General features: G+C 40.7%; 1 protein-coding gene across 1 annotated transcript in view; it reads left to right on the forward strand.

Annotated features, from left to right (window-relative positions):
• LOC102003956 (beta-galactosidase-1-like protein 2) overlaps positions 1-25,741 on the forward strand; it is an 85,888-nt gene extending 60,147 nt beyond the window's left edge. Inside the window, exons 9-20 of the mRNA XM_005378598.1 lie at positions 11,575-11,659; positions 12,638-12,775; positions 13,458-13,538; positions 14,043-14,149; positions 18,566-18,712; positions 21,873-21,935; positions 22,454-22,532; positions 23,275-23,362; positions 23,700-23,811; positions 24,449-24,565; positions 24,674-24,737; positions 25,445-25,741. Coding sequence (XP_005378655.1) covers positions 11,575-11,659; positions 12,638-12,775; positions 13,458-13,538; positions 14,043-14,149; positions 18,566-18,712; positions 21,873-21,935; positions 22,454-22,532; positions 23,275-23,362; positions 23,700-23,811; positions 24,449-24,565; positions 24,674-24,737; positions 25,445-25,452 — 1,089 coding nt within the window. The 3' untranslated portion in view covers positions 25,453-25,741. The remainder of the gene's footprint in view (positions 1-11,574; positions 11,660-12,637; positions 12,776-13,457; positions 13,539-14,042; positions 14,150-18,565; positions 18,713-21,872; positions 21,936-22,453; positions 22,533-23,274; positions 23,363-23,699; positions 23,812-24,448; positions 24,566-24,673; positions 24,738-25,444) is intronic.
• The last annotated feature ends 719 nt before the right edge of the window (positions 25,742-26,460 follow it).

Genomic DNA, 26,460 nt, shown 5'->3' on the forward strand with positions numbered 1-26,460 from the left:
GCGCCTAGAAACTCAGTCTGCAGTGTCAGCGGGGTCTTTGTTCTCGCGTCCTGGCCTCCAGGATTGGGTCTATTTAGTTCTTTATATGTTCTAGATATTAGTCCTTTGCCTGAAGAACAGCTGGTAAGAATTTTTTACCACTCTGGGTTGTTGTTATGGTTTGTGTCTGTGTGTCCCCCCAAAGCCTCATGCGGTCATGGGGCAGGCTTTTAGAGTTTGATTGATTATGGGTGTGAGAGGTACACCCACCCTGGGGTGGATAGTTTGCATATGTAAGGGAGAGAAAGAGGCTGCTTGAGGCCATTCCTCCCTTTTAGTGCTTGTTGCTTTTGCTGTGTTCTGCCGCCATGAGCTGTAGCCCTCTGCCCTGTGTCACTCTGTTTTGTAACCTGCCAAGTATGGACTGAAACCTCCACAAACTATAAGCGAAATAAACCTTTCCTTCCTTAATTTTGGGCGTCAGGTATTTTGTCCCAGCAAAAAGAGAAAAGTAACCAAGACAGTTGTCTTTTTACTCTGTTGGTGGTTTCTTTTGCTGTGCAAACCTTTTTAATAAGATGAGATCCAAGTTGTTGATTCTTTGTGATAGTTCCTGTGGGACTGAGGTTTTGTTCATAAAAAACTTACACCTATGTAGGTTTTTTGCCTACATCTATGTCTTCCAGAGTTTTACCTATTCTCTCTGCCAGCAGATTTAGTGTTTCTCTCTTAATATTTACATCTTTGGTCCATTTTGCCTTTAGTTTAGTGCATGGTGATAGACATGAATCTAATTTTACTCTTCAGCATGTGAAAACCAATTTTTCCAGCACCATTTATTAAGAGACTATCCTTTCAGTGAACGTTTGGCCCCTTTGTCGAAGATAAAGTGACTGAATGTGTTTGAGTGTTTCTGAGTATTTGAATCTTTGAGTATGGCTGAGTTGTTTCTGCATCTTCTAATCTATTCCATTGATCCTCAGGCCTGTTTTTTTTTTTTTTTTTTTTACCAGTACTATGCTGGTTTTTTAAAAATCACAATAGCTCTGTAGTATTATTTCAAGCCAGGAATTGTGATGTCCCCTGACTGCCTTAGTGCCTAGAATTGCTTTTGCTGTTCTGGATTTCTTTTGGTTCCAAATGAATTTTAGGAATGTTTTCTCTAGTTCTGTGAGGTATACTAGTGGTATTTTTACGGCATCACGTTAAATCTTTATAGCAATTTTGGGAGTAGGGCCATATTCACTATGTTGGTTCTTCCTACACAAGAGCAAGGGATATCTTTCAATTATCTGATATCCTCTTTGATGTCTCTTTTCAGAATACTGTAGTTTTCAATGCAGAGAACTTTTGCTCTTTTGTTAGATTGATCCTACATATTTCATTTTTTTGGATGCTATTGTGAGTTTAATATGTTTCTTGCATGCTGTAAATTTCTCTGTATGACTGCTTTCATTTTGTCCCATCAGTTCCAGTATGTTTTATTGCATTATAATTTAGTTGTAGTACTGTTTAATTTCTTCTTTAATTTTATCTGTAACCTATTTGTTGTTCAGTAGGAAATCATAAATACATGATTTCCATGTATTTATGGAGTTTTTGTGGTTGCTTTTGCTATTGATTTCCAATTTCATTGAACTATGGCCAGATAGTACTCATGGGATAATTTCAGTTCCTTTGCATTTACTTAAACATGTTTTATGGGCTAGTGTGTGTTCTATTTTGGCCTCTGAGAAGCGTGTGTATTCTGATGTTGGGTGTAACACTCTGAAGACATCTACTAGGTTCATTCATTCACAGGTTTGGTTTAGTTCTGATATTTCTTTGTTGAGTTTTGTGTAGTTGATCTATCTATTTGTGAGAGTGTAATGTTAAATCTGCCATTACAACTGTGTTAGTGTGTATTTGATTTTTTATGTCAATTATTATTTATTTTATATAGTTGGGTGCTTCTGTATTTAGTGCATATATATTTATGATTATTATCTCTTCTTCTTGGAGTTTTCCCTTAATAAGAATGTACTGACCTTCTTTATCTCTTTTGATCTGTCTTGGCTTGAAGTTCACATTGTCTTCGAACGGAATAGCTATCCCTCTTTTTTTTCAGGATTCCTGTTTCATGGAATATTGTTTTCCATTTTTTAACTTTCAGTCTAAGAATTTCTTTTTGAGTTAATTATGTTTCTTGTGTGCAGCGTATTGTTGGATTTTGTTTCTTGATTATTATGCCAATCTGTTTCTTTTGATTGGTGAATTAAGACCATTTACATTGATGGTTATAACTGACATGAATTGGCTTATCTTTGTCATATTATTACCTACTGTTGGTTCTTTGTCTTTCCCCTCTGCTTAACTGCTTGCCCTGTGTAGTGGCTTCTTCCTATTGGTGTTCTTGGATTTGTGCCCATTGTTATCTCTTTCTAGAATAACTTTCAGAACACGTTGTAGAGCTATTTTGTGGCCATGAATTTCTTCTGTTGTTCTTTATCATGGAAATATCTTATTTCTCCATTAATTCTGAAAGAAATTTTGCAGGGTACATCAATCTGGGTTGGAAGTTATTTTCCTTCAGGACTTGAAATACTTTGCTTTGAGCTCTCCTTGACTTAAGGGTTTGTAAAATTTTTTTTTTGGTGCCAGGAAACAAACTCACAACCTTGTGTTTGCCAGGTAGGCACTGTGCCCCAGCCCTTCTGCTGTAATTCTAATGGGCTTTCCTCTTTAGGTGATTTGTTCCTTTCTGTAACAGCTTTTAACAGTCTGTTTTTGTGCTGAATTTCTGGAATTTTGATTATTGTGTTGTGGTGTAGATTTATTTTGGTCATGGCTAGTTGTAATTTTATATGCCTCATTAACTGTATGTCAAATTCATTTTCCACACTTGGAAGGTTTTCTGCCATTTCTTCTGTGAACATTTTCTTCTTTATGCCACTTGTGCTGGCTGCTGCTTTTTATTGACTCCACTCAATCTTGTGTTATTTTTCTTTGCATCATCTTTCAGCTGTTGGATTTTTTTATGGTCCTTTGTTATGTTAAAGAGATTTTTTTGTTCATGAACAGTAGCTGCAGTCCTGTCTTCTAGGTCTGAAATTCAGTCTTGACTTTAATTCATTCAGTTTTGTAAACTCTCAATGGAATTTTTAATTTCTTGGATATCCATTTGAATCTGTTTCATGTATTCCATTTCTTTCCTATGTTGGGCATTCATGATTTCCATCATTTTCCTATGTTTTTCTATCTTTTAAAAATCTTTGTCTAATCTAGACTTGCTAAGTAAGTCTTTCATTGTGGTCATCATCACTTTTTTAACCTGGGAGATTTTTTGCAGAATCTCTAAATGTCCCCAGGGACCTTATATTTTTTGGGGGAGATTATTCCTGATCTTATTTCCTCTATAGTCCCATACATCTGTTTTTGGATTTCTGCTGCTATCATTTCAGAAATTTTAGGTGGGTGGCCTCCTTTTTACTCTACTGCATTGTCCCTTGGACTTGGTTTGAATTAGCTGGAGGTCTGGGGTTGGGTTTTGCTTCAGCATCTTGTCATTTTCTATTTTTTTGTTATTTTTGTGTGTATGTTGATGCCTATAAGTTTCTTATAATAGATAGCTAGTATTTAGGCCTCACTAGGAAATAGCTATTCTTCAGAGATGTCTTTTATGTATAGGAGGTTCTTGGTTTTGTGTCTGTCCCAAGACCCTGCCTTTCCAATTTATTAAGGATGAGATGTTGCTATCTTTTTGGCTCAGCACCCAGCCCTTTGGTACTAGACTATGGTGATGGTTATGACCTCACAGTCACAGTGATATTATGGAAGAGAGAACAACTGATTATAGCAAGTATAATATCCTGGCTAAAGTGTTACAATTAATAGTACTAATAGCATCAAGGATGGCCTAGAAACTGACAAATTGTGATAACTGTTAATTTAGTACCTTTAACCATAGGCCACAGTTATATAACAAAACCCAGCACAAATCAGGAACTTGTATGCAATGAGTTCCCCACTAGGAGAGTGATTTTAGCCTGTGGTAGGAAAATTTAAGGAAGTATAAGGAACAAAACAGAGAGATAAATGAGGAGAAATATACTTGAAACAAAGCTAGAGAACAAAGGAGAGGGCAGGAGAGAAAAAATGAAGGAGACAGCAAAAGTTCATCAAAGCAAATCAGAAAGGTTAGAGATAATATTCATTCATATGATGATATCATTAGATCAAGAGATAACTGAGAAAAGAGCAAAAGAATACAAATAGGATAGAACAAAAATATATGTGTAAACCTAAAAAATAGCAAAAGCAAAAGGAAACAAACAAAAATACCCAAGCAGAGGGAAAACAATACCCACAAGCAAAGAAAAAAATTACATAAAATACTTCTCTCGTCCACTGTTCTGTGGTAATGCCCAAATTAGAGGCCCACCGAGCCTACTACAAGATTAGTGCTGGATTGGATATGGGTTTGATCTTGGCTTCTGGGTGTCAGTGCTGTTGCCAGTGTTTAGCCAGCAGCTTTCTGGATGACCTTGCCATTCCTCCTTATCCTCTTTGTCTCTGCACTGCTCTCCTGGTTGCTGTGGACCCTCAGAGAGAGACTGCCAAAGGCTGCTGTCAGTCCTGTGTATATTTGGTCCCTCCCAGACCTTGCACAGAGTGCTCTGTTCCACATTGCTGGCTCTTCGCACATGCTGCCCTCCTTGACCCACACTGGCAAGTCTGTCTTGCACTGCTAATTGCAGATCAGTGGGAGTGCTATCTTCCTGGCCCAAGGATGCTCATGTTGCGAGTCACAGGGTGTAGGAGTGCTTACTTCCCACTCTTTGTTCCTGTTCCCACAGGTCAAAGCTGCGTCGGAGGTCCAAGTGCAGGTGGTAGGGCAGGAGGTATTGTGTTGTTTCACTAGCAATCCTCAATCCATGGCCAGTCTCTAACCTTGTTGTTACTAGAGGTTCCAGTTAGCAGTTATGGTGTGTGACAGAGAAAAAGAAAAAGAAAAAAAGGGAAAATAAAGACAGGTAGAAAAGAATAAGACAACAAACACACAAAAACACTAGTGGTGCACTGGGGAGGGAGCAGTCACTCACCTCTGTGTGTGCCAGCAAAATTTGTTGCCTGGTTGCAGTGTCCTTTGTTTGTAGGAAATCAAAACAGGTAAGGGGCCTTATATTCTAGGTCGACCCTGTGTGGACTGAGTTTGCCACACATTTCCAGTCTCTATATTTGTTTTTTTGGGAGGGAGGGACTTCCTGGGAATGGAGGTTCCTGTTCTGCTCCCACAGGTGGGAAACCCACAAGCAGACCTATGGGCTGGCTTATTTTATACAGTCCTATACCTATGTTTTGTTTGTTTGACAAGTCTCTTATTTCAGATTAATTTTTGTACCAGAGTGTATGTCCCTCTCTTTATTCCAGTTACCTGTTTTATTTGATGTTCTCTGAGACATTCCAACATGAATTCTTTATTCAGCTGTATTGAATCTCTTCAGTGACAGTTTGAATCTGTTGTGCCCTTAGATTTTAGGTTCAACTGAATTAGTTTCACATACCCACAATACTGGTCCATACCCCACAGTGCTGGAGAGCCCCTTATTGTTTGTTTCTCGTGCATTTCTTACACTTGACCAAGAAAGAGAACAACATGACAGAAACACAATTTTAGGTTGTAGAATTAACTAATCCTAGTGGGAAAAGCAGAATTTTCAAGCTCAAAATTTGCATTTGTGTTTTTCACTAGTGAGGATCCTTTTCACACTGGACAGAAAGGAACCATGTAGTTAAGGGGGAGCTAGAACTTTAACTAGATAAGAAGTTAGATGTTGCAAAATTAGAAATTTGAAGTGGGTACCTTTTTGACTAATTTGGAGTCAGGTTTTTTGCAAAGTTCTGTATTACACTGATGATCAAAGAGACATGCTCCTTGTACTGGGTACATCCAGGCTTTTTCACTGCCTTGGGGCCCCATCACCACCTCTTTCTGATCATTATTCTCCTTAGAAAAGATGAACAAGCTGTGCTCATCAGGAGTCCAGATAAGAATGTGCTGGGAAGCAGGCAGGGCCCTGGAATCTACAGGGAGTGATTAATTGTAGAATCTCTGCATTAAAACAAAAAACAAGGGCTAAAGATCTAGCTCAATGATAGAAGACTTGCCTAACATGCCAGAGGCCTTAGGTTTGATCCCTACCACTGCAATAAAATATTAATAAAAGCAAAAGCAGCAAAGCACCAAGATCAAAATGCAGAAAGGAACACAGCCAGTTTATCAGAATGTTATGTAAAAGAGGCTGGAAATTGCTCACCTCAGGCTCCCTCATCTGTTACATCTACTGCCAGTAGCTTTGAAAACTTAAGTTTTATTGGAAGTTATATTATCATATTTCCTCATACTGCTAATAACACATTTGAAGTGTTTGTTTTTTGTTTTCTTCTGTTCAAGCTGTCATGTCTTAGGGGGTATCTTAACAAAGTGGGATACTTCGAGCAAACAGGTTTATGACTCACATAGAGATAAAGTAAAACAACTAAGAATGAGACTCATTTGGTGAGTATCTTTAAAATTGTAGAGCATTTTTATATAAAAAGGAAATTCTTTTTAGTACCAAAGAACAGAATTATTTTCAGTGAGCAAACATTAATAAGAAAACATATATTGGGTCATTACCAGGATTATGACTTCTAACAATTGGATTCTCCAAAAATGGAATGCACTGCCATAGCTACCCATGGATCCTTCATCACATGACAATAAAGAGTTGCTGTGAACCACCTATATGTGGTCAGTACTCAGAGCTGGCAACGTGCACACGAGGCAAGAAGCAATAGATATGAAAATACCTTTAAAATCTTTCTTAATGTTAACATTTGTCTTTGTTTAGGCAACTAAATATCATAAGTGGAGTGGGTTATAAATGACAGAAGTTTATTTCTCACAGTTCTGGAGGCTGGGAAATCCAAGATTAAGTTGCTGGCGGATTTGTTGTCTGGTGAATGCCTGTTTCCTGCTTCATCGATGGCACCTTCTTCCTGTGTCCTCTTATGTTAGAGGGAGCCAGGCAGCTTTCTGGGACATCTCTCTATAGGATCTCTTCTTATAAGGGTTCTAATTCAGGAAGGTTCCACGTTTGTGACCTCATCACCTTGAATTTCAACATACGATTTTGGGATTCTGTGAGAGTAAAAAGAAGGAATTTGCAGGGGCTTGAACCATGTGGCTACAGATTAATTAACCTTAAAAGGTTGAGACATTATTTTTGGAATTTTATAAAAGTTAAAAAAAAAATTAAACATAGAGATTTCCAGGCAGAAATATAAAGACAAGTTCAAGCCACAAGAATTCATAGCAGATCAAGTTGTCAGTGTGTTCTGGGTGGACTGGAAGCACTTGGCAGCACAGGCCTGAACACATACCCTGTGAGGTCTGGAGGAGGGGCCCCAGAGCTGGGCACTGTGTTAATAAGGAAAGCAGAAATTCAAGGGATGTGTTAACTTCAGGTCTGCTAGAAGCAGCAGAATCGGAAGAACCAACTACAGAGTCCAGCCTTCACAGAGAGCCCAATAAATCCCCACGACTTAGAAGAGGAGGAGCTAGAGGTGACAGGGGTGGCAAAGGAAGGCTGGGCACTAGAAGATATTCAGGAATCTTGGGCTTGGGAATTTCTCCTTTAATGGGACTTAACACTTCAGTATTCACTTGTTGAGTGTTTTTAGTGCTGTTTCAGTGTCAGGCAGTTTATTACTAGACCTCTACTCTCCACGCAAGAAAATGAAAAGATTCTATTTCTAGAAGTTTCTGGGCCATTGATCCAAGAGTGTGCAAGGCCAGGCCAAAGGCCCATTGTTGATCAAGCACAGTTTGAGCTCCTGCCCATGGTCAAGGAGCATCTGTGAGGCTATTGTGCCGTAATCCTGGGGACTCTGGGCTTTGGCAAGGGCACTGTGTTGTCAAGCATCATCAGTTCCTTTGAGCTGAAGCAACACCTCTCAGGACCTGCTCAGACAAAACTAAGTTAGTGTGTTGGCCAAGGCTTTCACTGACTGAAGGAAACTTATCCCAAATGATGTCATGACTTGGCTGGCCTATATAAGCTGAAAAACCTCACCAAATGTCACTGGTTATTGAGTAGTTTCCAAGGACTCTTCCATAGGTAGAAGACAGAGTGTCTCAGATAAGTGCAGCTGTTAACCTGGATGTGCCCATTGAAGTCATTATGTGATGCCTCACTACTTGCTGGTTTGTCCAGCCAGAGGCAGAGTCTATATCACAGACTCAACCCTCCCTGAACTGCAGGCTTTAATAATCTAATGAGAGACTCCAGTTCAATATGCAGGTAGTAGATTACAGTGATCAGAAGACCGAGGGCTTCTGAAGCCCAGAGCACCTCCTGGGATGTTACCAGAAAAAAAGGGTGCTGGAAATATTCTTTGGAACTGAAAGCTGCAAGATCATGTCTATGCTTTCCCAGTAAAACTTTCACAAATGAACCAGAAAGCTGGAGTTACTGCCTAAGGATAAAGGCATGCAACTAGAAAAATGAGCAGAAACTCCTATGTTTGCACTTAGCAACTCTTTTTCCTAAGACTCTAGCATGTATGGGTTTCTTGAAAAAATTTTTTTATTGTTTTATTTTCGAGATAGGGCCTCACTATGTCATCCAAGCTGGCCTTGAACTCATTATGTAGCCCAAGCTGGCCCCAAAGCCAGAGTGATCCTCCTGTCTCAGTCTTTCAAGTGCTGGGATTGCAGGCATGCCCAACCATACCTCACTGAAAATTATCTTAGGTCTACTGATTTTTTTATTCTGAATGTTAACAAAGATGTGCCAAATGAATCAGATTTTAAGAATGATCTTTTGAAATCACCTTGTATGTTTTATCACCTAGATACTAGGTGCAAGTAGGTTTATAGTACTCTTTTATAGATGTGCAACTCAAAAATACCACATATGTCAAAATTTAAAGTTTGAGCAAAATTTAAAAAAACACTTAGTAATTAACCTTTTGTTCAGCAACATTTAATAAATCAAGTTTATATTTTCTGGGAAAATTAAATAATTACATAATATTTGGGGAAAATATCTCATCAGAGGCTTTTGCACAAAGTGGTGCAAAAAAAAAGACATTTTCTAGCCCCATGAAACATGATTTTGTGAGACACTGTATCTGTACAGTAGATTCCTGACACAATATTGCAGAAAAAAGCTGAATTTATAGATCTGTTGCAAAATATGAATTTCCTGGTACCTTTACAATATTAATATATGCATTAGCCACATATACTGTATTTATTGTGGTGTTAGACATTCCTTTCATTTACTGAGATTTCACTTTGCTATAAAATATATCAATTAGCATATAAGAAACTACTACTTTACAATTTATTTTTTTAAAAACTATATGTGTGTTGAGGGATGTGATAGATCAACACCAACACAATGAATTTTCAACAGACAGTATAACAAAGTCTTAGGTTTTCAGATGTTACTCCAGTTAGAAATATGTTGTAGGGTCTACTTGATAATTTGCCTTGATAACCAACAAAGTTAGATAGTAAAAAGAAAAAATAAAGAATAAGAGAAAACCAGTGGCATTATGTAAAGTAAATGCACTTTGTCTTTAAGAAAATAGAAGTAGATCAGGCCTGCCTGGGTGTTGGAGTTTGGATCAAGAATGTGCTCTGCTGGCTTGGTAGCCTCAGCACTCCTAGGCAGGCTTTGGAAGGTGATTGAATCGCAGAAGTGAAACCGCTGACTTGCTGTGGGAAGGTCGGACCTGTTGGGAAGAGGTGGGTCACTGGGGCTGCCCAGGAAGGCTGTATCACCCTCGTGGGTTCCCCCTTCTGTGCTGTTTCCTGGCCACCCTGATGTGAGTGGATTTTCTCTGCCCAGGCCCTTCTACCATCCTGTGTCTGAGATTAAGCCTGCCATAAAACTTCTTTCTTTTTTCAACATTTATTTTAAAAATAAAAGAAGAAAAACATATTAACAAACGTCCATTTACAAAATAGCATAGGAACAATACAAACAAAACAGAGTTAATATAAAGTTGTAGGAAATTAATGGCTGTTGTATTACCTTTTGATGTCTTTAAAGTAGTGTCTCAGGAAAACAAATGGAGACATACAAGATTGATCAAACAAGTAATCATTAACTGTTCCTTTCTGTAAAGCAATAGAAGACAGTAGTACAACTATGTTAGCTACCCTGTCTATACATACATACATAATTTCCCCTTCTTTCCCTTGTCTTTTCCCACACCCCAGTTGCCCTTTACTTTAACATTTGCCTTTCATTTCACAGTGTCTATCATATCTCCTAGTTTTTATTCACTCTTTCAGGTCTTACACTAGTGAGATATCTGTCTTTATAGCTGAGTAATATTTCATTATATAAAAGCACCACAATTTTTTTATCCAATCCTCAGTGAATGGACATTTGGGTTGCTTCCACAGTTTAGCAATTTGCGGTAGAACTTCTGAAACCATGAGGCAAGATAAAGATAAATGTCTCCTCCTTTAAAAATGAATGTCAAGCCAGGGATATAGCCCAGCAGCACAAGTGCTTGCCTGGCAAACACGAGGCCCTGAGTTTGGTTCTTGGTACAAAAAAAAAAAAAAAAAGATATCAAGGAATGAATGTCAGGTATTGTGTCTCAATAAGGAGAAAATTGGCTGAGACACTGGGGGAGTGTGTCATAAATGTTCCTGGGACATAAGTACAGTCATAACTAGTAAATACATTTAGCAATGAAAAGAATGGACATGATTGGTACCTGCTGTTTTCCCTACCACCCTGTGTTAAAGGGAAGAGCTCTTCTGCTGTCACCTGAGCAGCCCTTTTAAAACCTAGGTTAGTTCAGTTTCCTCAGTAGGACAAGGGTGTGTGGACTTACTGTTGCCTGGTGGAAGTGGAGCAGCCTCAGAATTGGGGAAAAATTCAACTGTATCTTCCATAGGCTGCTTACTCTTACTTTGTATAGTGCCAAAATAGTTGTACAAGCACTTGTATAAGCTGTTATTAATTCCCTTTGAGAATCTGGACCATTGTGTTCCATGCATTTAAAATGCAAATGTCAACAAGTGATCCTTATGTGTTGAGGGAAGAATTTGCTTTCTTTTTCTTCTGATTTTTAAAAATTCATTGTTGATTTTTCAAAATTGATCAAGGCTTTTTAAAAAAAGATTATACGCATCACTCCAATGCCTTATTTGAATGCTAATATTGTGTGCTTTCTAAAAATGTGATGTACCAAACTTACAAATTATTAGTATGTTATCAGGCACACATTAGTCTCTGTTAGAATATATTAAAATTTAAGCACTACGGCTAAAAAAGGGGGTTTTTTGATTTTGTCATAGGACATTTTAGAAAGGACAAAGTGGAAATGGCCATTGGTTTTACCAAGGATTGGGCGAGATGACCTTTAAAAGCACAAGAAGAAAGGCAAGACCAGAACAATGGTGTGAGGATGAGAGGAGAACTCAGGTCATGAGCCAGGCCCGGATGCTGTGAGCTGCAGAGGGTCTGTTGACAGCTCACTTCTAAGCAAGTTGTGGCTTCTGAATTGTACAGTCATTTCTGAATTGATACGTGGTTTCTCTAGGGTCAGAGCCCTGTGCTGATGACGGTGTACACAGCGAGTGGCTTTGACACGTGGGGTAAGATCCGCCGCAGTCTGGATGCGCACAGTGAGTCCTGCTAGTTCCTGTCTGGAAAACATGCAATGTAGATGGCACTGGCCTGTTTCTCCTGTTGGTTTAGCACTGGAGATCTACTAGACAAGGCTCTAGATGTTAAAGCTGCATAAGCATCAGTGTGACCACATGGACACAGAGAGTGAGTGCCCGGAGGTAACTGTAACTGAAATTTAAGTTTCAGCTGTTGCCATTGTAATTATATTTCACTGAGGCTATAAAAGTAATTAGAATGGGCTGTTCTATCAAATAGGGAGACTCAATAGAGGTGTGTTGAATGGAAGTAGAAGAGTTATCTCATCCCAGATTAGCTATTATTATACTATTATTCTGTAGTCCTGCCTAGAGAATTAATGATCATTAAAATGGAGTTTGAAGGTGCGCATGGTGGCACATGCCTATAGTCCCAGCACTCTGAGAGGCTGAGCCAGGAGGACTCTAAATTTAAGCCTAACCTGGGCAACTTAGTGAGTCTCTGTCTCAAAATAAAAATAACAAAGTTCTGGAATGTAGCTTTATAGTGCAAAGACCCTGTGTTCAATTCTGTGCCATTTAAAGAGTTTGAAGGTAAATTTCTGGTGCCATAATTTCAGATCAGTAACTGTTAGGAATTAGTATGCCTTAGAAACTCTAAACTGACCATATAAGTACCTAAGAACAAACATCCAAGCAAATGTTTGATAGGTGCCATTTGTGTGCTAGCAAAGACCATCCCAAATGTGAGACCCAGATGAAAAAGTAAGAAACGACTTTAGGTTATGGACATGAACCTGGGAATAATGTCACCAGTCTTCCAGGCCTGAGAAGGATCTGGTCATCTCTCATAATTTCTGGTTCATCTCCCATAATTTCTGGGCATGAGATGTTGGTAGAGTGTGAGTATTTTTGCTGTGGTGATTTGAAAATCCAATGAGGAGCTGTGAATTTTCTCAAATGCTAATTCCCTCTCCTGCTTCTTCCTTTTGTGTACAGTGCTAATGAAGGATGTGCATGAAATGTTCAAGCTTAGGTTCTCCCTCAACTTCTACATGTTCCATGGTGGTACCAACTTTGGCTTCATGGGTGGAGCTGAGTCTTTGGATGTTTACCTCCCTGCAGTCACCAGCTATGGCAAGTACTTGCCCCCAGAACTGTCTTCACCCAAGGCCACAACATCATTGCAGCCTGGAGTTTCTTAGGGTAGGCCCCTGAGGACAATCTCTGGCACTGCTCATCGTTTTTGCTGTGAATGTGTTCTGGGGATTGAGGAATTCTTTTTTTTTCTTTCATTCTTGACAGTGCTAGTATTTATCCACCACTTGAATTAGGGTTCTGGGGCTTTGAAAGCAGAGCATTTAACATGTTAATCTTGTTCATCTGCTGTGCAGATCCTTATATTAGAAGTTCCTTGAAGTAGTTGCTTTAGATCTCCTGATGGCACCAGAGTATGTTCTTGTGTGTCTCCCCGGTAGACAACTCTAAGGGACCCCCAGTGAATAAATAAAAGGTGTTTGTTTAGAAATGGGAAAGGAAGATGAAACCACTGGAATAAGGACCTTGGGCTCTGGTGGGGGTTATTAGAGACCCATGAATTGATGTAATTTGGCTGCTATTGAAAGTCTTCCTAAACTCGGCAGAGGTTGCTTCCTTGGATTTCTGGGGACATGGAATTTTCTTACCTTATGCACAGATTTTCCTCCCAAAGCTGCTTTATTAAGACTCTTTACTTGTACTAAACTCTCCTCTCTTCTTGGGAAAATAACCTGAAGCAAAGTTTTCTCAGGAAAATGATAAATTTCTCTGTACTTTTCAGACTATGGGGCACTGCTGACAGAGGATGGAAACTACACACCTGAATATATTGTATTTCAGGAATTTCTTCGCTCTGTTACAGGTACTGAGTGAAGACTTCAGTCTGAGTGGTGACTCAGCCTTCTCAAGTAGTCTCTCTCCATGAAGAGGGGACAGAGGAAGCAGGGGGAGATGTCTTGGGATGAAGTCTAGTTTGCTCCCATGCATTTTATCATCGGGTACTGGATATGCTTGGGATGCAGAGTCTGCTCTGGATGCTCAGCACAGGACCATATTTCTTGGTCTTTTCTGGGCATGGAATCATCTGTGGCACTTGTAAGATCCAGAGATTCCAGGAAGGAAAGGGTAGATTCTGAGGGCCAGGGTTGAGAACTACTCGTCTCGCAAGTGGGACTGTTGTGCTCTTCCTTTGCCAGGGTAGCAGGGCCCTGCCTCAGAGCTGATTGGTATGAATCTTCTTTGACTCTTCTTGTAATTCAGAACTGGGCCCTCATTCTGGTGGCTGTGAGATAGCATAAACTTTGTGACCTTGGATGGGCCTGGGCAAGGGTTTTAGGGTTGTCTAACTACGTGCCTTTCATTCTAGATGTTCCCTTGACCCTCCCGGTAGAGCAAGCATCAATGGTTGTCTACAAGTCAGTGACGCGATTACATTTTATGTCGCTGTGGGAAACCCTACCCTACCTGGCCCAGGTGAGCACTTCCTGGACATATACATGTGGAAAAGCTTTTGGAAGCTTTTGGAAAGAGGAATGAAAGGATTAGTTCAAAGAATATAGAGTAAATGGTGGGGAATAAGAAGCAATCCCTAGAAGTGTTAGTTTCTTGTCTCAATTTTATAATTTAGAACAGGAAACTAGAATGCAAACTCAGAGAAGACATTTAAATTTGAAGATATTGTATACACATTGTAGAATATTGTGAACTTCCTTCTCATAACCTCACTGGCCAGAGGATCTCTGCTTTCTGAAGGTCAGTAGAGTGAAGGTGCACTGACTGTATCTAAAGGAATGATTTTTAAAGTTTTGTTTTAATAGAGGGACTCTTTCTCTAAACTTGCTGTTAAATTCAGTATGTGAGACAGAAGTCAGGGGTGGTAGTTCTGTAACTCTATGCTTTCCTCTTCTCTAAGGCTCAGCTATGGTACTACTTCTAACTTAGCCCCAGGGCTCTGAGGAACACAGTTAAAAACTCCTGGTCTAGGGAGAAACTTGCATACTTACTTCTGTGACATTCAGTGAATTAATAATGTTTTGGGAACTTTATTATCAAGATGTTGTTTTAGGCAAACCCAGTCTTCTGAGAAGGAACAATGAATAAAGAGATTAGAGGATCATAGGTCAAGGAAACAGGAAACCATGCTAAGGAGTACTTGCTCCCAAGTCACTGTCAGGGTCTAAACCTTCACTCTGATACTTACCTGCTTTGTGACCTCACAGAGGTCATTTCAGTTCATTCTTCCTAAGTTTTCTCATCTGTAAAAAGAGGCTAATTTCATCAACCTCACTGGATTGTGTGAATGAAATAGCTGATATCTGCAGCTAGCACATATGGTCGCTAACGAGGTATGGGCTGTCATTATTGTGATAGAGACACAGTCAGTAAGATGGACAGTTGAGATCCCAGTAAGTGACTCAGGGATCCAAAGGGTGACCAGAAGTAGACCACATGATAGATGTGGAAGGGGGTGGGTGCCTGAGGCACCCTGAGCCCCAGTTGTAAAGACCAGGAGGAAGTGCTATGTGCCAGGAGCTGCAGTTGAGGTGGAGTGTAAGGTCTGTGTGGGACAGTGTAAGGAAGGAAGCCAGGCACCACACAGTGGAGGGCCTTCATGGGTTGGTTTGCAATGTTCTCCTGTGAAGTTTAAAAAAAATGGAGAGAATAGTAGGGAGCCCCTTGTGCCCATCATTCAGCTGTAACTTTAATACCTGGCCAATATCATTACACCTATACCCTATTCTTCTCTCTCTATCCTGTATAAGAAAATTTAAAAGCAGATCCAAGGCATTATAAAATTTCAACTGTAACAATATGTATGTCAAAAGATAGGGACTTTTAAAAATGCAACAAAGTCATTTTCACCTGTTGTGACTTGGATATATGTCCCCCCAAGCCTCATGTGTTGAGGGCTTTGTTCCAAATGTAGCAGTGTTTAGAGGGGAGGACTTTGAGAGCTCTAACGTCATTAATGGTTAGTTCACAATTGCTCAGTAGGGTTTGGGCCTAATTGGATGAATCAAGTCACTGGGATCTGTCTTCAAAAGGTATATTTGGCCTTACCCCCATCCTCTTTGGCTCTTTCGCCCTCTCTCTGCTTCCTGGCTGCTATGAGTAGTCTTTTCCTATCATGCTGTACTGGCATGATATTTCTGCCCCACTGCATACATGCCTAGAAATGAGTTACCCTGGTCTGGAACTTTGGAAACCATGATCCCAAATAAATATTTTTTCCTTTAAATTATTCTCAGGTATTTTGTCACAGCAGTGGAGAGTTAACACATCACTGTTAATATGAGTAATAATAATTATAAAATTTTTCAAATTAGTGATGTGCTGGGAAGTGTTTAGCAACTAGTTCTCTGGAAGAAAAATATCTTATTCATATTGTTGCCAATATCTGTGGTGTAAATATTCCTACAATGGCTAATTTCAAGCTACTAACATGATGCTGAGCACAGAGTTGGGAAGATACATTCATGGATGGTTCTCAAATACTTGTACAAGCTGACTCTGTGCCTACCACCACATCACTGTTTGAACTCATAAAATATCTAGTGTGCACATTTCCTCAGTCATCTCATAACCTTTTTAAGAATTGATTTGATAATTCTAGGAAATGAGGACCACTGCACATTGAATTTCATAGATTTAGCTCTTGAGTCTCTTTAAAGAGTTTTTCTTTATTTCATTTGTTGAAAAAGCTGAGTTATTTGTACTAGAATTGTCTATGTTCTGGATTTTGTTTTATAGACTAGATCCCCATCGATCAGGTAACATGCCTCCAATTCCTTGCATTTTACATAAACTGATAGTTTGATCTACAGCCTTTAAGTTAGGTTTACTTAAATATATTTGTTTGCAAGAATATTTTGTAGGTGGTGCTATTGTACTGTGTGTGTGTGTGTGTGTGTGTGTGTGTAAGTGTGTATTAGAGGTTGAACTCAGGGCCTTTACACTGAGCTACTTCCTGAGTTCTGTTTATTTATTTGTTTATTTATTCAGACAAGGTCTTGCTAAGTCATTAAGTTGCCCAGGTTGAGCTTGATTTTGCAATGTTCCTGCCTCAGCCTCACAGGCCCTGCTGTGTTTTCTATGCATCATCTGTTATGCATATATTGCTGGTTGTCTCTGGTTTCATGATTTATCAGAGAGTTTAGGTACTGTCACTTTACCTATTCATTTTAAATTTTCTCATCAACTTTCTTCCTAATGATTTTGATAGTCATTAGTTACTCATTAAAATGAGCCATGGTGAGTCTTTATGCCACAGAAATTGCAAACATTGCAATTTAGCAGCTTTTGTCTTCTAGAAAGACAATTGCTAAACATTTCCCAGAAATGATTCAAAGGAATTATATAATTTTAGTATTATTATGATTTTTTAAGTTATTTTTAATGTCTTAATCTTTTGAGATCCAGATTGAAATATATGTAGTTGAAATTCTATGATGTATGGTATCTGCTTTAAAATAATCCTGTACAAGGGAGGCAGGGAAGACCAAGGTATAGGTGATATAAGATTAGCTGTGTATTGGTAAATTAAACAGTATTTCATTAAAAGCCTTGAAAAAGATATCCAAATTCTATAATTCCCTCTGCATTTATTCATTTGAATTCTTCCACACAGACGAACTTTTCTTCATGAATTATCTATCCTGAAGTATACCTTGTACAGAGAAGTCAGAACAGAAGTTCTTTTCTTTTATCAGAAAACTGAATTTATTCCTATGAGGCCTTGGAAGAGAGCCAGTAAATTGTGTTGGTCTTTTATAGCAATTTATACTTTTAGCATGTTGCAACCCTATTGCAGTTCTCCCAACACGCGTTTACCACCTATCTAAAACCTCAGCCCTCGTGGTCTCTTTGTGAGGCTCTAATTGTCCCACCATATGCCTTCTGGAGCCCCATAAAGTTGATATCTATGTCCTCTTGACACAACTCTTTTAGGTTTTGATATCTTCTTTGCTTCTTTTCAGACTTTGTGCTCTACAGACCTAGTTCTGAAAGGCTACTTTCTATGCTAAGAAGTTGGAACATTCTCCAACAGTTATGAGAAGCCATCTGACTTTCATTTGCATTTCAGAAGGATTTGTTAGCTTTGTGAGGCACAGATAGCGTTGGGCCATGCTGGAGAAAACAAGTAGGAATCTATTGAAATTGAGTTTAGGAAGCAGGTATGTGAAGGAAGATTAGTGAAGCAGATCATTTAGGGTCTGTCTTTAAAACAGATGATGACTGATTGACATACCATAGGATGTGGTAGAAGAGGAGAGGACTCCATATTTTCTTCTTGACTGGATGGATGGTGTTGTCCTTCTTAAAGGAAAAGGAGCAGGTTGGGGATGTCTCTTGCATATATTTGGGTGACATTGCCCTAGAAGCATCTTTGGGCCTCTAGAGGGAGAAGTTCAGTAGACAAGAGGGTGAAGAGTCATAGAGTACTCTAGGTCAGTGCTAGAAATGCAGCTTATGAAAAAGCGTGGAAGTTGGACTGTGGGCTGGAATGGTTACTCCTAGGAGATATCAAAGGAGAAATGAAGAGAAGAACATGTAGAATTTTGCATAGCTGGATTGGAATTCCAGGGATCAGGAATCTTATCCAAACTCTACCATGAGTTGATGAGCAATGCTCAAAAATCATTCCATTTTTTTTACTTCAGCTTTTCCTTCTAGAGTATAATGATACCTTGCTAACTAGTAAGTGCAGAGAGATGTGAAGCTGGTTTGGAAAATAAGAGGGGGAAATTTACATCTCACACTTAAACATGATTATTTCATATTCCCTTTGATACTCTTGTTTGCAAGACTAGAGAAGTGGGCTTGGGGTGGAAGTTCTGCTATTCTCTACCCAGCTTGCACCTTTGGTTGTTGCTCCTGTCTCTACCACAGCCTATCACATCTGCCAAGCCGGTCTCCATGGAGCAGCTGTTCGTGAATGAAGGGAGTGGTCAGTCCTATGGCTACATACTTTATGAGACTACCATCAGCAAAGGAGGCTTCCTTACCTCAAGGGGCCATGTTCAAGACCGGGGGCAGGTATGGGACGGTGAACAAGTCCTAGTGGTACTTGTCCGTTGTCTCATTACCCAACTACTGCTGTGGTGAATGTCTAAACAGTAGTGAAGTGCTATTGCTGGTATGTGTCTAATATGTGTGAGTACCTGCAGGAGTCTCCTGGACCTTAGGGGAGCCAATAGTGTTAAGACCTGGGGAAAGCTTAAGTAGTCCTCATAACTATTGCCTATCAACTCCTAATGTTTACATAGCATATTAACAGTGAGGTCTTCTTATTTAACTCTTAAAACACCTATCTGAGATATTTATTACAAACAAGGGAACCTCAGACAAGTTAAATGACTTTCAAAGGATATTCAGCTAGAAGGGCTCAGAGCTGAGTCAGTAGGCTTCATCTTACTTCAGCTATCTTTTCTAGCAGTTGATTAAAATTTCTTGCTCTTCAGAGTTTCCATATCATCTTTTTCCAAGCCTTTGAGAAGATTGGGTATCCCTCATCTGAAAATCCAAAATCTGATATGCTCAAAAATCTAAAACTTTTTGAGTGCCACCATCATGCTCAAAAAATTTCAGTTGCAGATTTTGGGATTAGGGATGTTCATCTGCTAAAGTTTATGCAAGTACAGTGATACCTTGGTTGTCAAACATGGTGGAAAAAACTGCCCATACTCAAATTGTCAATCTAGATAATAAAGCACTTAGATATCAAGAAATCTCAACAAAGCATTTTACTTCTGCAGAAGGGCACAAGCATGAGGTAGCAGGCATGCTGGACAAAGGAGGGTTGCCCCTTTTATCCCTAATGCAAGAGAAGCAGCTGACCTTTAAATTCATTGGTTGAATTCAAAGGCTTGCAATCTCTCATGGTTGACTAACTCAAGCAGTGAGGGGTGGTGGTAGAGGGAGCCTGTGGGGACAAGAAGTTCTTAGTTCTTATCTTGGGAACCAGTTGTGTTTTGGGGAAAAGTACATAGTCATCATTTCTTGGAGCTCAGGATATTAATGGGGTGGAGGCAGGTCATTTAAATCCAAAATAGAGTTGTTTTGGCCTTGAGCTCTGACAGAAAAGACAAAGCCTATTTCTCACAAGTAGCTCCAAGCTCAAACTTTCCACTACTGGAACAGCAAAGTTAGAAAAACATCTGCTTAGTGTTCATAAATTTGCTTGATAGTTGGACCAAAAATCTGACTTGAATAAACCTATACAAGCTGTGAGTGAGTCAGATGTTATGTCTCACCTTGGACACGAAGGGGCAACGCTTCAGTCTAAGTACCGTTTTCACCCAGGCAACATACACTGCTGTGTTAGTGCTTTGAAAAGTTCATCCTTGTGCTTTTTTTCTTTGTGCACTTTATTTATATAAAATATTGTAACCCTGGCCCCAAAGAAACCTAAGAAGTAAACCTAAGAAGAAAACTGAGAAGCATTATAAAGAAAAAAATCATTGCAAAATTTGTTAAAGTCCTGGAAAAATAAATTTATAAGTTAGTTTTGGGGCCTCAGAACCCATTATTTGGTTTTCAATTCTTATGGGAAAAATATGTTCAGCTCTTGAACTTTTTGGTGTTTGATCAGGAATTTGGAAAGAATTGAGTTTGACAATAAAGGTATCATTGTATTTCAAAATTCTAAAAATGCCAAAATCTGAAATACTTCTGGTTCTACATATTTTGGATAAGGAATGCTCAACCAGTGCTTCTGTTTCTGTGACTCCAGCCTTCATCTCCTTTGCTGTAGACCCATATTTCTCACCACTTATTGGATATATATCCTCAGTTAGTCTGTGTCCCACGGACTTTACCAACTCATTGTGTTTGAAACCAAACTCTTTAGCTCCCTAAGTAAACCACACATTGGTTCATGGATTCACAGCTTCCCAAGAAAGTGTTGTTCCACATGTTTTCCTTATTCCTTGCTTTCAACAGGCTCCTGTGTGGTACAACATTAATTAGTCATTGTTATAACATCCAGACCGTTACTGCCTTAGTTTCATCTCAGTGTCTCTTGTCTATTATTCTTAGAATCTCACAGCTGATCTTCTTATCTCTGACCACTCATCCTCACCCACCATCTTATTGTCTTCCCTGCAAACTTGCCTCATGGTGCCCTCAGAGTTTTCTGCCCCATGTAAAAGCTCAGATGCCATTCTGTACTACCTTCCTTCAGTGGTTCCACTGGCCACTTTCCCCAAGTCTGCCAAATAGCCTGGTTTTGCAGTTGCTTCGGACTTGTAATTCCTTTTTCAGTGCTCCCATGGCAGGCTGTCCACAGCTTTGAGGTTGCTATTGTGGTGTGCTCTGATCATTTTTTTGTGTCATTCCCCATCAGATTTCCTCAATAGCTGCTGTGTTTTAATGTAGATGACACTGTCCCAGGGAAATATTTAGTTAGATAGTAGGTATTCAATAAACAGTCATGAAATATATGAACTTGTCATTAGACTCTGGTGAACTTAAAATACAAATTCTCTATTCAATTCATTAATATTTTTATGTTTTTAATTCTTGCAGATTTTTAATTTTAGTTCATTAGCCAAATTTCACTTAAAAATTGTGATCTACTGTGGGTAATAACAAATTATTTATCCTTATCTGGTCTTGCATAGTTAGAGTCAAGTCTTCTGCAGGGCTTAATCTGGGGCCAGTGCAATATGGTAGATAACAGAGAAGACTCAGGTTTACCTTCAGGTTATGCCTATAAACAGGTAGAGTGGTGGCAATAACATAAGAATCTGAGAACTTCTAGCAGATTTCCCGGTGCTTGGGTCAGTTACAGAGTTGAATGCATGAGAACAGTTGTGTTCAGGCAGATGGAACAATTACTGTCCTTGTAATTCCCACATCTTCCCTTTGCCATCATTTCCTTCCCAATATTGACTGATCTCTCCCTTCCTTGTTTCTCTAATTTCCCACTGATCTTTTTAATGCTCCCTCCTCCTTGTGCTACATGGACTTAGCCCCAGCTTTCATGTCAGGACACCTTTCTACAGGCCTCACCTTTTGCATCTCATCACTGTAGTGCTTTAAATATAATCTGTTTTGGTGAGCTTGTAGGGAGCTTGTAGGGTTCTGGGGACAAAAAGTTAATTACTATTCTAGACATGCTGTGTTTTTTGTTTTTCTGTCTTCTCTCCTCCATCCCCATAGAGGAAGTAACAATGTTTTCTTCTTTCTTTGGCAGGTGTTTTTAAATGAGGAGTATTTAGGAGTCCTGGATCATTCCTCTGATGAGCTGCATATTAAGGTGTATATTAAGCTGTATATTAACATGGGTATAACCCCATGTTAATGGGCAAATAGTTGTAGTGCCTGCTGGGATGTACACCTAGTTGTAAGTGTGGCTTGGCCCTGGGATAGCCCATTTTCTCCTCCACTTACCTTTGGACTGCCCCTTGCAGAGGAACCCAGCAGACAATGGGAGAGTTGTGTACATCTCTATGTATATATAGCCTTTTGGTGAGCGGAGTTTTCTATGTTGAATATTTGCTACTCAAAAATTCTGGGTCAGTCACCAGTCCCTTAGGATCTCTAAAAAGATATTCAAGTGACTTTTCCTTCCCTGAAAGGCCTGACCTGGAGGGGTTGGATGAGGAGACAGAGCAGGAGCCCAAGGGTTTGCCTGGCCCAGAGCTGGAGGTCCACAGGGTTCTGAAGCCCATCAACTGTCAGTTACTCTGTTCAGGTCCTCAGCTCTGCCACAGTGGTAGCCTAGAAAGTCTGTGGTACTCACTCTGCTGGGTCTGCCTTACATAGGGCTTCCAGGGCAACCGAATCCTGAGGATCCTGGTGGAGAATCAAGGTCGACTTGCATATGGGCCTGATATCAGCAAGGAGAGAAAAGGTGAGCTCCAAGTGTAGATGCCTGAGTCCTTGTGCACCAAGTTGCTGTGCCTCTTGCCCCAGGCTGAGAGCATTTGTGGACAAGCATGTGAGGGGAGGGAGCACACTTTCTTGGCTGTGGGAGACCTACATTTGGAAACTGTGATGATGTCTTTGTGTTCTCTAATTACCAAACCAGAGCCAGCAAATGGCCCTTTCTCTTTGAGAGGGTTTTGAAAGTGGCTTGATCAGGAGAAAACTGTAGAAATGTCTGAAGGAAAATAATAGTTAGGGTCTCTCCCTAGGGACTTCGCCTGTTCTGTCTATGGAGCATAGTACCTCTGTGTGTCCTTCCCCTGGCCCCAGAACTGCTGGGTACACTTCACACACCTCCTACCTGAAGTGCTTGGATACACCTGAGTGGTCAAGCTGGCCTGAATCACTGTGTGGGTGTTGCAGTGACCAGTATGCTAATAAAGTGGACAATGCAGGTACTATCTAGGAGATGTACAGTTGGACGGGAAAACTGTGTAGGATTTGGGTTACGGGTCTAACTCAGAGGTGGGGTCTTGCCTAGCATGCATGAAGCAAAACAAACAGTACCACAAAACAAACAGGCAAAAACCAGTGTAAGAGTTTGGATAAACTTTCCAGTCAGATGAGGCTAGGAAAGCAACCTCCTTTAGGGGAAGCCGTGGTTATAGCCATGTATGTTTCTGCTCTGTCTCACCTCCTTCATGCTCCCCTTTTTTGCTCTCACACAGGTTTAACTGGGGATATCTATCTGGACAATTCTCCATTAAGAAAATTTACAATCTACAGCCTGGAGATGAAAACTGCATTCATGCAAAGGCGAGTGCTTTACCATGGATCCCAAATTGATCAAAGATAATGTGCATGGTGATAGTCATAGAGCCTCAGAGGTCCTGTGGGTGAACCTGTGGTCTTCAGATAGGAGAGACAGAGCCCCAGAACATTGAAGGAAATTACTCCAGGTTTTCTAGGTTTCTGGGAACAGCGTGGTGACCATCCTCCCAGCGCCGGTTTCAGGTCTTACTGTATTATGCATCTGAAAACAGCCAGCACCACAGTGGGGCACACTAGGCTCCAGGGAGGAGGCTAACTTCAAAGTCACAGGTAGCACACTAGAAAGGTATGACTCTCCTGCTGGCCCTTGATTCCCTCTCAGGAAACTCCCCAGCCTCTGGAAACCAGTCACAAAAGAAGTTTGGGGCCCTGCGTTTTTCCTTGCCTTCCTGAGAGTTGGTGATTTTCCTCAAGACACCTTCATAAAACTAGAGGTTAGTATCATCTCCTCTGCTCATGTCCCTCCTAGCCTCTACCCTGCAAAGAACCTTTAATGCATAAGCCCTGCCTAAGGTAGGGGAATCTAAGCTCCAGGACCTCAATCACTCTACAGCCATCTGGGAGGCTGCCCTGTTCCTAGGTGGACACAGGCAGTGGTGAATTGTAAACAAAGTGAGTGCAACTGAGAAGTGCATGCAGTTTCTGGTGGAACAGCTGGAGAATGCACTGCACAGGGACTTTAGAGAGAGTGACCCATGAGTCTCCAGATGTATCCTAGGGTGTGGATCTTCATGAACTCACCATTGGGTCTGTGGCAGAATGTTGTAGTGACATGCAGAACATATTGGCTGCCACAGCTGAAATTCTACAACTGTAGCTAAGTTTCAAGCTTGGTATATTTTGACAAATGCCCCATGATATGTAGAAATTCCCTGTGTTGGCTTAGGGTGGGTGCAAGGAGATGGGACAGAAGTCTTCCCTTTTTCCTGAAGCCTAAGAACTCTCCGTCTTCTTTTTATGTAGGGCTTTTGCTAATAATTCACCCTTTTTGGGTAGGACTGTGCTATGTTCACCATTCATGTTTTAGTATCTCAAACTCAGATTCTGAATTTTCTGTTTAACTTTTTTCAGGGCTGGAAGAAAGGAGTCATATTTATCAATGGAAGAAACCTAGGACGCTACTGGCTTATAGGTCCCCAAAAAACCCTGTACCTTCCGGGACCCTGGCTTCATCCTGGATCAAATGAAGTGAGCTCCTCCACAGCACCTTTGTCTCCCAGTCCACTTTCTTTGAATGATACTTTACTGAGAGGCAGAACTTGATCTCATGCTGCCTCACTTTCTTCCACTTGACAGATTATCCTGTTTGAGGAATCGGCACCTGGCCAACAAATCCAGTTTACAAAAGAGCATTTTCTAGGTATGGCATTCTGAAGGTTCATTTGTAGCTCCTGGATCTTTCTAGCTGAGAGACAGCAAGAAAGCAGGATGTGTATTATGTCCCAGGGCACGGGAGCCTGCCTCACTGCCCAGGTACTGTCAATAGATCATAGCCACACTCCTCCCTCCCAGTTTGAGATGAACTCACTAACCCTCTCCTCCAACTGACCTACCCCAACTCCCTTCCTGGCATTCTGTCTGTGTTTACAGGATCCTTATCTCTCTGTAAGCCAATCCCAGCATCCTCCACTGCTTTTTTCCTCTGAACTCTATTCTCCTCCCTACACCTATTTCTCAGGCTGTCATGTTAGATGACTCTAGTGCGTCTGTCAGGTTGTCACAGGTTGGGAATGCATTGGGCCCAAGTGCTGAAGACTTTGTGTTTGTCGTTAGTTGAGTGCCTGCTATCAGAGTGCTCTGCTTCCCTTACTCCTGTTGTTGGCAGTGCAATCCAGATATCCATTTGCTGCTGCTACCTCTGGAGGGCCCAGAACCCAGGGTCTTGTGCATGCTAGGCAAGCACTCTACCACTGGCTACATCCGCTCCAGTTACTCTTTTAAAGAATCACTCACCCTCCCCGCAGTAGAGGGATCTAATAATCAAGGTGTCTTCCTCCCCACTGGCTATGGCACTGTCTCCCCTGTGCATGTCATGCACAATAGGCTAAATCAGATTTTCTTTTCCAGGATCCTAAGTGTCCAGTGGAGTGATACTGGAAATGGACTGAACTGAGTCATGCTGACAGTGGTGCTGCAAATAGCCCATCAGTTCTGACACCTATGCCCCCCACTCAACTACCCTGGCTTCTCTGTCTAGCCCAGCCTTGCAGGGGGACACTATCCACCTCCTCACCTCTAGCACATCCCTCTTCTGGATTAAGTTAGTGCATCTGTTTCTGATGTTAACACAATATGCCTGCATACTTTGTCATGTTGCCATGATAAAAGCTATTTGACCACCCAATAAAATGTTGAAAAAAGTAAGAAGATATTCAGAATACTTAACCTCGCAAGTGTGAATCTGAAACAAGTGATCCTCCCAGTAAATCAAACAAAATATAAAAATAAAATATACAAAATAAAATATAAAATGGAATGCAAGAAATGACAGGCAGTTCATATATGTTTTGTGTTTTTAGGGTTATAAAATCAGCATTTTCCTTTTATTTTCCAATTGTCTTTCCAAAGCACTGGGTTTCTATTCCCAGGTGAGAACTCTACTTCTTGGAGACTCTGCAGCCAACTATGCCTCTTTCTCACCTTTGGCATCTGAGTCACAGTCCCTGTTGATTCTGTGATCTACTCCTGGTCCTTCTATGCATGTTCACCCTTCTGAGTGGTAGCAAAGGCTGTCTAGGCCCCTAGGAAAATTCCCCTTGGTGGCCCTGCATGGATAAAGAGGAGTAACTGAAGGGGTTCTGTTTTTTCAAGCCATTGCAAAGTCCAGTGTGGGGTGGACAGGCCCTAGGTTAGCAGCCAGACTGTCAGGGGGACCTGGAAGAGTCGGCCACCACAGATGTGCATTAGCCTTGCACTGAGGGTTGCAGAGGGACCACCTCACCAAACCAAATGGGATCCCAGCCATGCTTTGGAGGCTCTGAGAACTCCCGTGAGAGCTGGGGCCGGGCCAGTTGCACAGGGGCCACTGACCCTAATCAGAGTTAAGACCTTGGGTGCACCCCTTGAATCCTTGTGTGTTGGCT

This window comes from Chinchilla lanigera, unplaced genomic scaffold, assembly GCF_000276665.1.
Source record: "Chinchilla lanigera isolate Chin_1 unplaced genomic scaffold, ChiLan1.0 scaffold00011, whole genome shotgun sequence".
Taxonomy (NCBI): domain Eukaryota; kingdom Metazoa; phylum Chordata; class Mammalia; order Rodentia; family Chinchillidae; genus Chinchilla; species Chinchilla lanigera.